At 36.7% G+C, this 13878-nt stretch overlaps 1 protein-coding gene across 1 annotated transcript; it reads left to right on the top strand.

The window, feature by feature from the left end:
- The first annotated feature begins 590 nt into the window (after window positions 1-590).
- On the top strand, window positions 591-1130 carry LOC135626321 (probable GTP diphosphokinase RSH3, chloroplastic). Its single transcript, XM_065131546.1, has one exon. It carries the CDS (start codon window positions 591-593, stop codon window positions 1128-1130), a length of 540 nt encoding a protein of 179 aa, XP_064987618.1.
- Window positions 1131-13878: the final 12748 nt, after the last annotated feature.

Genomic DNA, 13878 nt, shown 5'->3' with positions numbered 1-13878 from the left:
AAGCGATTCACTGGTAGAAAGAGGAGTTGTAACCCCTTTCGCATCCTGCATGTTTGCCTTTGATAATAAATCTTGAATATACTTTCTTTGTGATAGGAAGAGACCTGAAGATGTAAATGTTGCTTCTACTCCCAGAAAGTAGCTTAAAGTTCCTAGATCTTTGAGGGAGAATCGATCGGCCAAGTGCTTTAGAAATGCCTGAGTCTTCAAAGGATCATTTCCTGTGACAATAATATCATCCACATATACTAAAAGATATATTATGCTTCCATTGTGCTGGCAAATGAATAACGAGGTATCAGACTTTGAATTTATAAAGCCAATTGAGGTTAAAAACGAGCTAAGCTCATTATACCAAGCCCGTGGAGCTTGACGAAGTCCATAAATAGCTTTTTGGGACAACCTCCATTTCTTGCTCTAAACCATTTGAAATCATTTATACCGACGTGTGGGGCCCTGCCCCAATTCCTTCTTTTGACAAGTTTCGTTTTTATTTCATTTTTGTAGACTATTTTACTAAGTACACATGGTTATATCCTCTCCATCATAAGTCTGATGTTTCTACAGTATTTACCAACTTTCGAAAGTGGATGGGAGGCGATTGGAGAACGGGAAAAGTTAGGCTCTTTAAGGGTTTCATTCGGAACGCCCTTAGTCCTTGCCTGGTTTATGATTCCCCGAGCTTTTCTACACCAAACGGTGGCACAGTTTCTGTCGAAGAGTTGCCTTTTGGTTTGGATGACAGTATGATCGACACTGAAACTACCTGTGAGCCCTACGCCCAAGAATTGTTAGCAGGGGCTCAGGCAAGACATAAGATTTTCCACGAGGAGATCGTCCTCAAGGCTTTTTATGAGGCCGAAAAGGCTCACAAGGGGCAGATGAGAGCAAGTGGAGATCCTTTCCTGCAGCACTGTGTTGAGACAGCAGTGTTGTTGGCCGACGTTGGGGCTAATTGTACAATAGTTGCTGCAGGGCTTTTACATGATACGCTCGATGATTCTTTTATGGATTATGATCATATTTTTCATATGTTTGGAGCTGGGGTTGCTGATCTGGCACGAATGGTGGTGGTGTGTCGAGCAGACGCCGCTAGGGGGGCTCGCGTAGAGGGCGATCGCCGGCACTGACATGGTCTCTCCTGAAGCAAACAAATCGACCTATGCCCAAACCACAAAAAAAATCGACCTTTCACCCCTATGATGCGTCGAAGAGGAGATCAGAAGCCCTAATTCCAAGGAAATTTAAGCAAACAGATATAAGAAATCCGAGGTCGGTTGGTGGAAGGAGCGACCAGATTCTTCTCGGGCGGCGACGGATATCGATCTCAAGCCTCTCTGGCGTTCCGTTGCCCTCAGCTTCTTCCTTCGTCGCCCCTTCCACCAACCGACCTCGGATTTCTTATATCTGTTTGCTTAAATTTCCTTGGAATTAGGGCTTCTGATCTCCTCTTCGACGCATCATAGGGGTGAAAGGTCGATTTTTTTTGTGGTTTGGGCATAGGTCGATTTGTTTGCTTCAGGAGAGACCATGTCAGTGCCGGCGATCGCCCTCTACGCGAGCCCCCCTAGCGGCGTCTGCTCGACATGCCTCGGATCTTCCATTAAAACAATAGAATATAAGAAGCTTTATTGAAGTAGAGAAACTTTAGCTTTTTGAAGTTTGCGGACATGCCTCGGATATTGAGGATGAACGAAACTAGGAGGTTGTTGCATAAAGACATCTTCAGTAAGTGACCCCTGTAAAAAGGCATTGTTAACATCCAATTGTCGTATGTGCCAGCCCTTTGAGATAGCCAAACTCAGGATAAGACGGATTATTGTGGGTTTAACAACGGGACTAAATGTCTCTGTGAAGTCGACACCAGGTCGTTGATGAAACCCTTTGGCGACTAGACGTGCTTTGTATCTGGCAACGGATCCGTCTGGGTTCCGCTTAATTCGAAAGACCCATTTACACCCGATGATATTTTGTGTGTGATGAAAGGGTACTAAGGTCCATGTAGAGTTATGGAGGAGAGCATCATATTCGTCACACATGGCTTTACGCTAGTGAGAAGATTTTTGAGCTTGAGTGATTGTAGTGGGTTCACTGGCCTCAGTGGAGGAATTTGTTATAGCATGTAAGTCAAGGACTTGACGTGGTTTGAAAATACCACTTTTGGAGCGTGTTGTCATTGGATGTCTAGGGGGGTGGAAGTGGTAGATTGTGTTGGTGGTATAGCCGAGGGCGAGTCACTGTCATGGACCGGGCCAACCGTCGGCACAACAATGTCACTAGATCTAGGAGAAGGTAAAGCCAGTGGCAATGTTGCCGAGTGTATGACTTCATTAATAGGGGAAACTTGTGAGGAAGGGAGTGGAGGAATAGAGGGAGTGAGAAGCTGTTGAACTGGAGTAATAGTAGTATGTGACTCTTGAGAGTAAGGACTGGATGGTGTCATTGGAGGTTCGTGTGATGAGATCGGAGGGATATTCCAGTGATGTATGTTTATCGGAGTAGTTTGCATGGTAGGATTATTTTGAAAAGGAAAGACAGACTCCTCAAAGATAACATGACGTGATATAAAGACCTTTTTAGTTTGGGGTTCATAGCATCGAAAAGCATTATGTTCAAGAGAGTAGCCTATAAAAGTGCAAGGCTTAGATCGTGGTGTTAGCTTATGTGACGCATAGGGACGGAGCCATGGATAACATAAACAACCAAAAACTCTGAGTTTATGAAGGTTTGGAAGTTTGTGGAATAATTTTTCAAATGGTGACTGGTATTGTAAGACTGGAGTGAGCATACGATTAATGAGATAAACTACAGTTTGAAAAGCTACTAACCAAAAAGATGGTGGCATGGATGCTTGATGTAGAAGGGAGAGACCAGTTTCAACGATATGCCGATGTTTGCGTTCGGCAGAACCAACCAATTGGGGAGTATGTGGGGGTGACTTGAGGTGTTGTATACCACAAGCAGAGAGACAGGATGTGAGGGCTTGATATTCGGCGCCACCATCAGAGTAAACTGTTTTAATGGAAGATTGAAAAAAATTCTCGACCAACTTTCGAAAGTTGGTAAATACTGTAGAAACATCAGACTTATGATGGAGAGGATATAACCATGTGTACTTAGTAAAATAGTCTACAAAAATGACATAAAAACGAAACTTGTCAAAAGAAGGAATTGGGGCAGGGCCCCACACGTCGGTATAAATGATTTCAAATGGTTTAGAGCAAGAAATGGAGGTTGTCCCAAAAGGCAGTTTATGACTTTTATTGCAAAGACAAGCATCACAATGATTAATAGTGCTATTGATTTTCAAGGTAGGAAGAGAATAACGAGAAAGTAATTTTTGCTGAATAAAAGGGGAGGGATGACCAAGACGACGATGCCATACATCAACCGGAGCTGCGATTGAGGAGTGAGCAGTAGGAAGGGTAATTTGTGAAGTGGATGGCCACTCATAAATGTTGTCTTTGTTCTGGCCCTGGACCAAGGATGCCCCCGTGCTCAAATCCTTGACAAGAAAAAAGTTAGGAAAGAATTCAATTGATGTATTATTTTGTTTACAGAATTGAGAAACGGAAATAAGGTTTCTTTTAATGTTAGGTGCACACAGAACATCATCGAGTGTAAAGGTTGTGGTAAGTGAACTAAGCGTTAAGGAACCAGAATGAGTAATAGGAATTCTTTTACCGTCACCGATGATGATATCTTCATTTCCGTCATAGTTGTTATGGATGGACAAGTTTTGAAGATCAGAGGTGATGTGATGAGAGGCGCCCGAATCCACAATCCAATTAGGTTGAGTAGGAGTTGGAGTAGCCATGAAATTTGCCTGAGGCCACTGTGATGGAGTAGGGAGTCTGGGACGAGACCGACAGACTTTCGCGGAGTGTCCAACTTTATCACATAGTTGGCAAACAACTCGTTGGCGGCCTGTGAAGTCAGGACGCGACGGCTGAGTATTATGAAAGTTACCACCTTGATATGGATAAGGAGGGTTTGGTCTGGGCCCTATAAAGCTAGGAGACAGCTTAGCCAAATCGTTGTTGACGTGCTTATTGTACTGGTTGCTCTTCCTCTTGGATTTTTGATTGCCTGAGCTGTAATAGGTGGTCCGGGCAACTTATCATCATGCTTCAAGTACGTCTCATAGTCGATCAACTTATCATAAAGTTCTTCGAATGATATTGGTGAGTCACGTGCCCGAAGTACTGCTGTCAGTTCTTTGTACTCGCCTCCTAGGCCATTGAGGGTATGGATTAGGACTTCTTCATCGCTGAGAGAATGACCTATCAAAGCTAAATCATCGATGATAACTTTGATATTTTGTAAATAATCAGCAATAGTACTTCCCTCTTGTTTCATTTTCATCAGATTGGAGAGAAGTCCGAGCATGCGAGTACGCGAGCGATTTGCCAAAGTTGTTTGTAATTTGCACCATGCTTCTGCAGCAGTCGTACATGAGGATATCAGCGGGGCAATGGATCCAGCAACGGAAGCTTGAATAGCTTGGAGGATGAGGCGATCTTGACGTAACCATAGTTGGTGGGCTGGATTTGGCACTGGATTGGGTTTGCCTAGGATGTTGATCATTTCAGGTGAACACTGGAGAGAGCCATCAACGTAACCTAGGAGATCATAGCCAAATAAAAGATTAGAAAGTTGTGCCCGCCAAGATGCGTAGTTGCCGCCTTTGGATAATTTGAAGGGAATGAGTGCTACAGCATTGATGGTGATAAGACTTTGAGAAGTGCTCAGAGTCCCTGCAGAAATAGGGACAGGAATATCGGAAGAGGAAAATGAAGACATCCCAGATATTTTGTGGCGGGTCAAGTGATCTTTATAGAAGATGTAAAGATATAGGAGGAAGGGAGGAGGAGAAAAGCAGATCGATGCGTTGTAGAGGAGGCTGCAGCGCGATGAACTGCAGAGAAGGCTGTAGCGTGATGAACTGCAGTGATGGGCGAGCAATCTGCAGCAAGAAAGGCAGTGATGGCTGTGGCGGGAGGTAGATGATGAAGACGTCAGATGTAGAAGAGTAGCTGTATGCAATGCCGAAGAGGGCTGCTGCTTCTTCCAGAGGCACTGGTAGGCTGCAGCGATTCAAAATGCAGGAGAGATTGTTGCAGCGAGGTGAAAGAAATCTCTGTAGCTTGCAGCGATTTCTGCAGCGATGCTGGAGAAATCTGCAAGGTTGGAGATAGTTGCAGTAATACAGTATTGGAGTTTGGTGGCCGGAAGAGCAGCGGAGTTTTCAACGGAAGACTTCGGATGGCAAGGGAGCAGCAGCCGGCGGTAGAAACAAAGGCCGTGACTGTGCTTCCTTTAGGAGCGTTGCCCACGGATCTGATATTAGCAGCCACAAGTGCTGCAGTAGGCTGCAGCGAATGGCTACGCCTGAGGGGCGGAGACGTCGCCACGAGAGGGTTGGTCGAGAAGAGGGCTTGCTCTAGGCAAACTGCTCTGATACCATGATAGATATTAAACGAAGAAGATAGAAAGATAGAAATTGTAGAAGAAACTATGAAATGTATAAGATATACATCTTGATAGTGAGCTCTTGATAGCCATTTATACACACTCAGTAGGGAAGTTATACACATTCAGCATGGAGGATTTTTCTCAACTGTTGAGAGATTTCCTCAACTGTCTTGAGGAAATCTTATCTGCTTCTCAACTGCTGAGAGATTTCCTCAACTGCCTCGAGGAAATCTTATCTGACGACGGTGCATTGTTATGTGGTACTCTTTGGGACAGTGATGATTCATTCGATAGAAAGGAAAAGAACTTTGTGGGGGAATTGACCCATATATCCATCGGCCGATCTAAGAATGCATTATTTGTTTTGGATATATTAGGAAGTACGCTTTGGGATGATGCTGACTCTACCAATCCTTCTAAGAAATTATCATCATCATCAAAAAAAAAAAAACCAGCATATTTTAATTAATGAGAGCCTAATAAGATATTGGATATTGTCCCAATCAACAACGAGAAGGTTGTACCATTAATATAAAATCACAATCAGAGAGTCATAATTTAGAATAATCTTGATTCTTCAATGACTAAAAATATATTATTTCCATGTCTCCAGTCAAGTAAAAAAAGTGATAATAACTAAATATTCGATAAAATGATAATCAACTAACAAGCTCCAACTTATAATCAATTTATAATTCAGTTCGTCGATCTTCATAATATCATAATTCAATCCCTAAATATTGTAGATTAATCATTGATTGTTGTAATTTAATTCTCGAATCCTGAAATATTATGGAGAAGCAGTGTTAGATCAATCGGGATCATTAATTTTATGTAATACATCAACTATAATAGGATCTAACTTGTGTTCATTCCACATATCGGGACATATTAAATACTACTCAGCCGTCTATTTTATTATTAACTTGATATGTTTTGTTGTTAGATTATATGTTCTGAAGCTTTTCTTCAATTCTTAATTATTAAAAAGAAAAAAAAAATACATGGGCTTGGGATGGTCTGTGGAATGCTACCTTTCACAACACATTTACTGAATAATTTATAGGTAATCTAACCATGCTATATGAAAAGAAGAAAGAATCTATGACAAGTCCCTATCGTATCCCTTCTCTCAGATGCCACCATCTTCTACTCTTTCCCTCTCCATTGTTATTTTCTCTACTGTGACAAGTTCCTATGACACGTGAAAGAACTAGTGAAATAGTATAGCATCATGATATGTCCCATGTCGAAAGTCATATGATAGATTATGACACTACATAGGAAAAGATGGATCCATCTACAATCACTTAGATCTAGATATTTTTGGGTTTATTTATGTTTTCAATAAAGTTATTTTCCTTTTTATATTATGCAATGGATCTAAAGATCTTTATAGATGAACCCTAGATATTTATTTGGAAGAAAATTTATGTCATGCTTATTATAAAATGATTCCTACCACAAATTGTCTTTTTTGATATCCCACAAAAGATTTAGTCCACTGTGCATGGTACCCACACAAACACATGCACCTGATGGCTCTATAAATACAAAGGCCAACTTATGCCCTACGCCACACAGTGCAATAATCTCTCTCTCTCTCTCTCTCTCTCTCTCTCTCTCTACGGATAAGTGTCATTGGTTGGATTAGCCTTTGAGTGATGTGTGCATATTTTTTGGTGGGAGATATGGGATCAGACTCTGAACCTTATGCTCACATATTTCATTCGAGATAAGAAGAAAGACATAAGGTTCAAGTCTCATCCCATGTTTCCCATGCAAAAAAAATATATTAATAATAATTAAGGAAGGTTTCATTTGGTTACAGCAACTTATGAAAGGTTCATTAGTCCTCTCTTTTCTTCTCTTTAAGAGTTATTTTATTCTTTCCAATGCCATGCGTATTATAAATTATATATGGAAGTCTTACACACACACACACACACAATATATATATATATATATATATATATATATATATATATATATATATATATATATATATATATATATATATATATTCATATTTTATTTTAAATATAAAGTATATTTCTGTCCATTTTTTTTAGTTTGAAAAGTGTCTTAATAATAAATTCCAGAATCTTAACGATTGATATGTAAAAAGTGTAACCCAAAGATTCATTTCTCATTCGACTTGACACGATCCAACCAAAACAGATATGGCTCGGGAACCAAACTTAACCCAAGTTAGACTAGACTCAGTCGAGAAGCGATTTGATCGATTATGGTTCATGCTGCAGTTATCCGTGCTCCTACAAATTCTGCACTCAAATCGGCAGAACTATGGCTGCAAATTCTGCACTCTACTCCTCTATCTCGAACTGCAGAGTCGCCCCCGTCCTCTCCTCTCCTTATCCGTGCTCCCGTCCTCTCTTGGTTAGCGAAGCCTCTTCCTCCCATAGTCGAAGTTGTTCTTAGCATCTTGGTGGTCTATCAAGGCCGTTCCTATGGGAGAGACAACCATCCCGGAGGAGGAACAAGTGGTAGAGATAGTAACGAGGGATGTGGCAGAGGAGGGGCATTTGGTCCTAGTCCTAACCTCACCCTCCGATATGCTCTCCATGTTTTTTCAAGCGATATTACAGTTATCGACCAGTAAAAAAATAGTCCAATTATAAAAAAATTCATTCGGAGATGACAAAAAGATTTTTTTAATTATTTATTTTAGACTCTTTGCTTTCACATATAAATAAAAAGGACCTCATAGGGACTCCAGGATAAGTGATGTTATTGAGAGATTATAGATATTTTTTTATGTCTCTTTAGTCACATGATATTGTTGAGATTACAAATATATTCTTAGTCTCTCGTAGTTCATAATATATCGTTCATAATAGTCCTTTGAAGGATAGAAAAAGAGGAGAAGACGAGTTTAGTTTTCCTTATAGATTGGTATGACTTCGTCTTACGGATTTGACGATGATGTGCCTATAGATCAGATAAATATTGAAAGATATGTATCGTATATTTGGCCTATTGAAGTTTTCTTTAGTAGTATAATAAATATTTTTATGCTTAGAATTAGTACCAAGGCCATGTTTTGAAATCAAATATCTTAGATATGTTTATTAGCACCATTTGCTTATGAAATATATTATTCAATTATAAAATTAACTAATTTAATTTATTTTAACCAAATATTTTGATCATGATTGTATTATAATTACTTGATTGGATTTAGATTTAACCAATCAAGTTTTGATCAAATTCATGAAAAATCAAATTTTGATCAATTTTAATTTTTAACTACTTAATTGAACTGATGTTTCGCCAAATTCTATGCCTACCTAATTAATTAAAGTTGACTGGTTTCTGGGTTCCACATAAAATTAAAAAAAATATAAAGTATGCTTTTTAATAGTTTTCTTATAGGACATATTGATAAAATTTTGCATGTGATAATTAAAAATATAATTATTATTCTTTAATATTTACATGCATATTTTTAAAATTATAAAATAATATTTATTTTTCACATAAAGATATGATCTACGTTTCATCATGATTATAATTATCGTGAGTTTTTCTTTATACTGATTAATATTTAATAATTATTAAAACTATTATATTAATATTATTAAACTATTTTAGCATAAATTAGATTAAAAATTTTGATAAATATTATTTGTAACTTATATCTCAATTTTATCTGATTGATAACTATCAAAGTAACTTGGAAAGCTAGGTTTATAGGATATGAATTATAATAAATATTTTATTATTTATAAGATATTTTAAATTATATATTATTTTATTATATTAGTTTTAGTAGCCGTCAAAATGGTCTAGACCAATAACTTATAAAATTATATTAAAAAATTAGTCTTAAATGATATTTAAAAAAATAATATTCATAATAATATATATAATTATGAGATTTAAATAATTCTGGAGAATAATATGCTTGATAGGATAGGATGATTCGATGTGTAAATTTGAAGGTTGAAGTAATGATGATTCGATGGCTTATGCTATGGACAACAAGTTAAAGGTTGGTTAGTAATGATCGCACCAATATAATTTCTTTCTTGCAGTGACATTCCCAACGGTATTGAGCCTGCTTTTGCGAGAATTTATGGGGATAACTCTACCTTCTTTCATGATTTAAGAAACCAAAAGTGTCTTAGCAGTAGACGATCCATATTAATCAATTGTCCTCCATCTTCTCGAGCTTCCTAATTCATTTTCATGCTATAATAAAGAACTTATTGTTATCTTGATGCCATTGATTATGAATCAGCAAGGCTCGATTTTGTCCTAAAGGTACAAGATCGTCCAGGTGATCTATGTGGCAATTGAACAAGATTCGATCGAAGTGATTCTGAGGCGGTAGTTGAGTGTTCGAGGTAACTCTTGAGTCCGTCCGAGATAGGCTCTAGCCTACTTAAGGTTCTGGGGTTGAGCTAAAGTGGGCATTGGTCTTCTTGGGGATCCTGCATAAAAGGTTAGCATTGGGGGGAGGGATTTCCTAACCCAACTCTTCGATGGCAAAGTTAGTTTTCGATGAGTTGAAACATTAGTGAGTTCGAGTTCGGTCCTTCTTCAGGCCTCAAGGACTAGTTTTTATACTTAGGCAATCGATGGAGGAGAACCGATGATTGATAAGGACTGACTTATATATCCTTCTGTAGCGTATTCATGTAGGCGATCGACCCGTACATTCTCTTGTGGTCCATTCATGTGGACGAACGATCTGTACAACCCCTTATAGTGTGTTGTTAGTGAGGACGATTATAAAGGCATCACCTACCCATCCTAGCGATTGTTGGAGACAATCGGATGGTTGTCATTTGTGGGAGCCGACCAGGAAGGGCGTAGGTAGGTTCGATTGCCCTTGATGATCAGCCTGTATCGTCTCCCTCGTGTTACGATTTGTTGGTCGTGACAAGTTGCTGCTCTACCATTAGTTGCAAGAGAGAGACGATTACGACTGATACCAACATATTTCCTTATCAGAACTAACTATATATTGGGCATAAAACTTGCACACCTCCTTTAGATAGTCCACGTTGTAATTAAGCTTTCATAGCATTTTTTTTATTGTTGTGAAGCAGACAAGTCCAGCAATATGTTCCATCAGTTTAGGACCTTCGTCGTCCTTACTTTGGCCTATTCTTGGTAGCAGGAACTATTGACGGCAGTTGCAGTCAAGGAAGTGATATTAGGAACTGATATGATGGCCTATACATATGTAGCTTAGTTTGACCCACAGATTAGGTGGTTTAGCAGTCGATAGCTCTGATAGAACACCGGAGAAGTCGAGTTTAGAAAGAAGCACTCTATCAATTAGCATTAATTTTGTTAGGTGCCACAAGTCTCGAGGTTGAGGCACTGGCCAACTTGTATTTTTTATTTATAAATGAAGTTGAGTTTGCACCATTTAGAATTAAGGACTTTGTAATTGTGCAATAGAATTTGAATAGGGTTGATGAATTTAGTGTTGTAATTCGAGAGAAATTTAGTTGCAGCACCGATTGATGCATTTTGGATAGAACCGTTCTGTGTCAATTATGTAAGATTAATTATATTTATTATTCTTCTAATCCGAGGAGCTTATGATTCCAACATTGTATACTTGTTCTGAATTCATTAATGAATCAAATGTCTGTAGCTTGCTACATCGACTCAATTTCCTTCTCATATTTATAAAAATAATAATTAGAAAGTAATTAATTATATTAATAGTGTGATTAACATATTTAATGATGATTTCATCGTAATTTGATCTATATTGGATCAAATTTATATATTTAATACTTCCTATGATATTTAACATATTTATAGTAGTAAAATATAACTAATTACGATGTAATTAAGTTTTTTTTATTATAATTAGTATATTTAATAATAAATTTAATCATATCGAGTCAATTGTACGTATTTAATACTGAATATGTTGATTGACATATTTATAGTGACAAAGTAGGGTGTATTACGTGTAATCTCATATTATTATTTTAAATTAGAGTTAATCATAGTTTACTTATTTGATTCAATTTTGATAGAAACATGATACTAAAAGAATAGACATATGATGATGCTTAGGATCATGCTTGAAAGATAGACGAGAACTATCATCACTAGTATAGATTTATTGTAACTACATCGGTAAGGGTGGAAGAATCATCCGGGTGAAGATATATTTGGTCGACGGGTATCTTAATATTGTAAAATATAAGAAGGTTCTAAGAGAGGTTCGTAAGTCATTTCAAAACAAGTTACATTGGGCAACGGAAGATCTACTTAAAAAAAGATAAGAGTTGAGGAAAAATACTATAAGTCTATGTAGGAATCGATTCATGATGGATATAAGAATTGAGACGATGATATCGACTTAGATTTTAGAGCTGGTATTCATACATCACTAGAGCATTAGTACATGTACGAGAAAGTAATGAGGTATCGATGACCTAACTCACAATAAGAGCATGATAATAGCGATGAGTCCATGGCACAAGGAATATAAAGGTTGGCCAGTATAAGACAACTAATTGTCCCTCCTTAGTTGAGCCGAATTGGTAGCATGAGGTAGGGTGGAATTCATAATTTTATGAGAAAACTTGATATGAGGTCGAAGTAACAGAGAACCGAGAGGATCCTCTACTTAATGAAATGAGATATCCTCCACGTCTTTCGTATTTTATCACCAAGGTAATAAAAGAAGAGGAAGCATATCCCCAATAGGAGAAAGATCCCCCTCGGTCAAAATACGGTGAAAGGAGTCATACAATATTGAGTCAAATTATTTAAGGAACTAGAGATACCCAACCATTATAGTCATTCATCCATTGTACAAAGGTAAAGGGGAAGATAGTAGCATTAACTATAATATTGGAAAGATTCAAGTCGGACAACAAGACACCTTAATTATATTTAGTAATCCACTCGGTCCAAGGATACGACAACAACATGGACAATGACGATAATGGTGGGAGTCAATTGTCCCATTTACATAATTTGAGGATGGTGAATAGATTAAAAAGTAATATTTTTTACATGTTACTTAAGATTCTGATCATGCAGCTTGACAAAGTACTAGTCAAGTTTATAAATGGAAGAAGAAGGAGAAGACAATGGATGATTTTGAGAAAATAGCAAAAATAGAAGTTTTGACATTCTTTATGTACCGCACCGATACATGTTACAATCTCTCAAGAGCTACTTCGAATACATATGGTTTACGATGACGATCAATCTATATTGATGTATCAATAACATACTATATATTAATATATTATGTCGTAGGATTGATTTCATGATTGAGTTTGACGAACATATCAAATTGATATATAGATACATATGATTGAGGACCTCGATCCACTGCTCATGGAATCTCCGTCTTCGTTTTTATGGTAAAACTAAGTAAATCCATCGTTTGATTACTTGATTCATTTGAATATTAAAATTTAAATTATTTAAAAAATAATCTAATAATTTAAATTATTTCTTTGTAGATAATTCAATATAAATAAAATTACAATCCGGAATACACCATAAAACTACTCAGTGCATATATGTCACTATTCTTTCTTAATTTAGATTATTTTTATTAAAATTATACTCAAATTATATTTATTTTTATCTTAAAAATCCTAATATAATTTTATATTTTAAATTTTTTAAAAAACTATTTTAATTTATTTTCCTATACCATCAGTATGCTCGCCATACTAACATATGATACATCAATCGGTAAGAGGACCCTGAAAAAAACAATATACCATGTGAACTAAAAGTAATTAAATGATCTAAATACCTTTTAATATATATAAATTATTGAGTAAGTCGATCATTTGATAACCAAAACATTCTAACTAGCGGACCCAACTTGGTGGAGTTTCAATTCTCAAGTTTTAGTAACTATGCTCGCTTGAATTTATAGTTATTAAAAGTCTAGACCAGACCAACCAGTAGGATGGGAGAAACTGAGAATCGCACCTCCAACAGGTTCGATCCACTACTTAAATCGTTTTGGTAATCAAAAGATCGAAATACCCCAATAGTTTTCACAAAATTTAAGGATATTTAGAACATTAAATTTTTTTTTTGGAAGATATTTTTGTTTTATTAATCTGTGCCCGCCTTTTAAGGATTTTATGTATAGTTATTAAAATAAGAACTCGCACGTATTAATCATTTTTTCAAGCATAGTTATAAACCAAAATTTAGTTATTTTTATTTATTTTATTTAGTGCTATATAATATTGTTCATTTGTGCATTAATCTCTATCTCAAATCTAATAATTTTTTATTTGTACAATAATTTATATTTCAAGTATAACTATAAATATAAAACTTTTTATCTATTAATCTCTATTTCAAGTATAATCATAAAAATAATAGTTCAGATTTGAGTCTTAGAAAAGATTTTAATACTCT

The sequence above is a fragment of the Musa acuminata genome, chromosome BXJ2-11 (genome assembly GCF_036884655.1).
Source record: "Musa acuminata AAA Group cultivar baxijiao chromosome BXJ2-11, Cavendish_Baxijiao_AAA, whole genome shotgun sequence".
NCBI lineage: Eukaryota > Viridiplantae > Streptophyta > Magnoliopsida > Zingiberales > Musaceae > Musa > Musa acuminata.
Note: the sequence above shows the minus strand (reverse complement) of the source record. Positions and strands in the feature narration are given on the sequence as shown.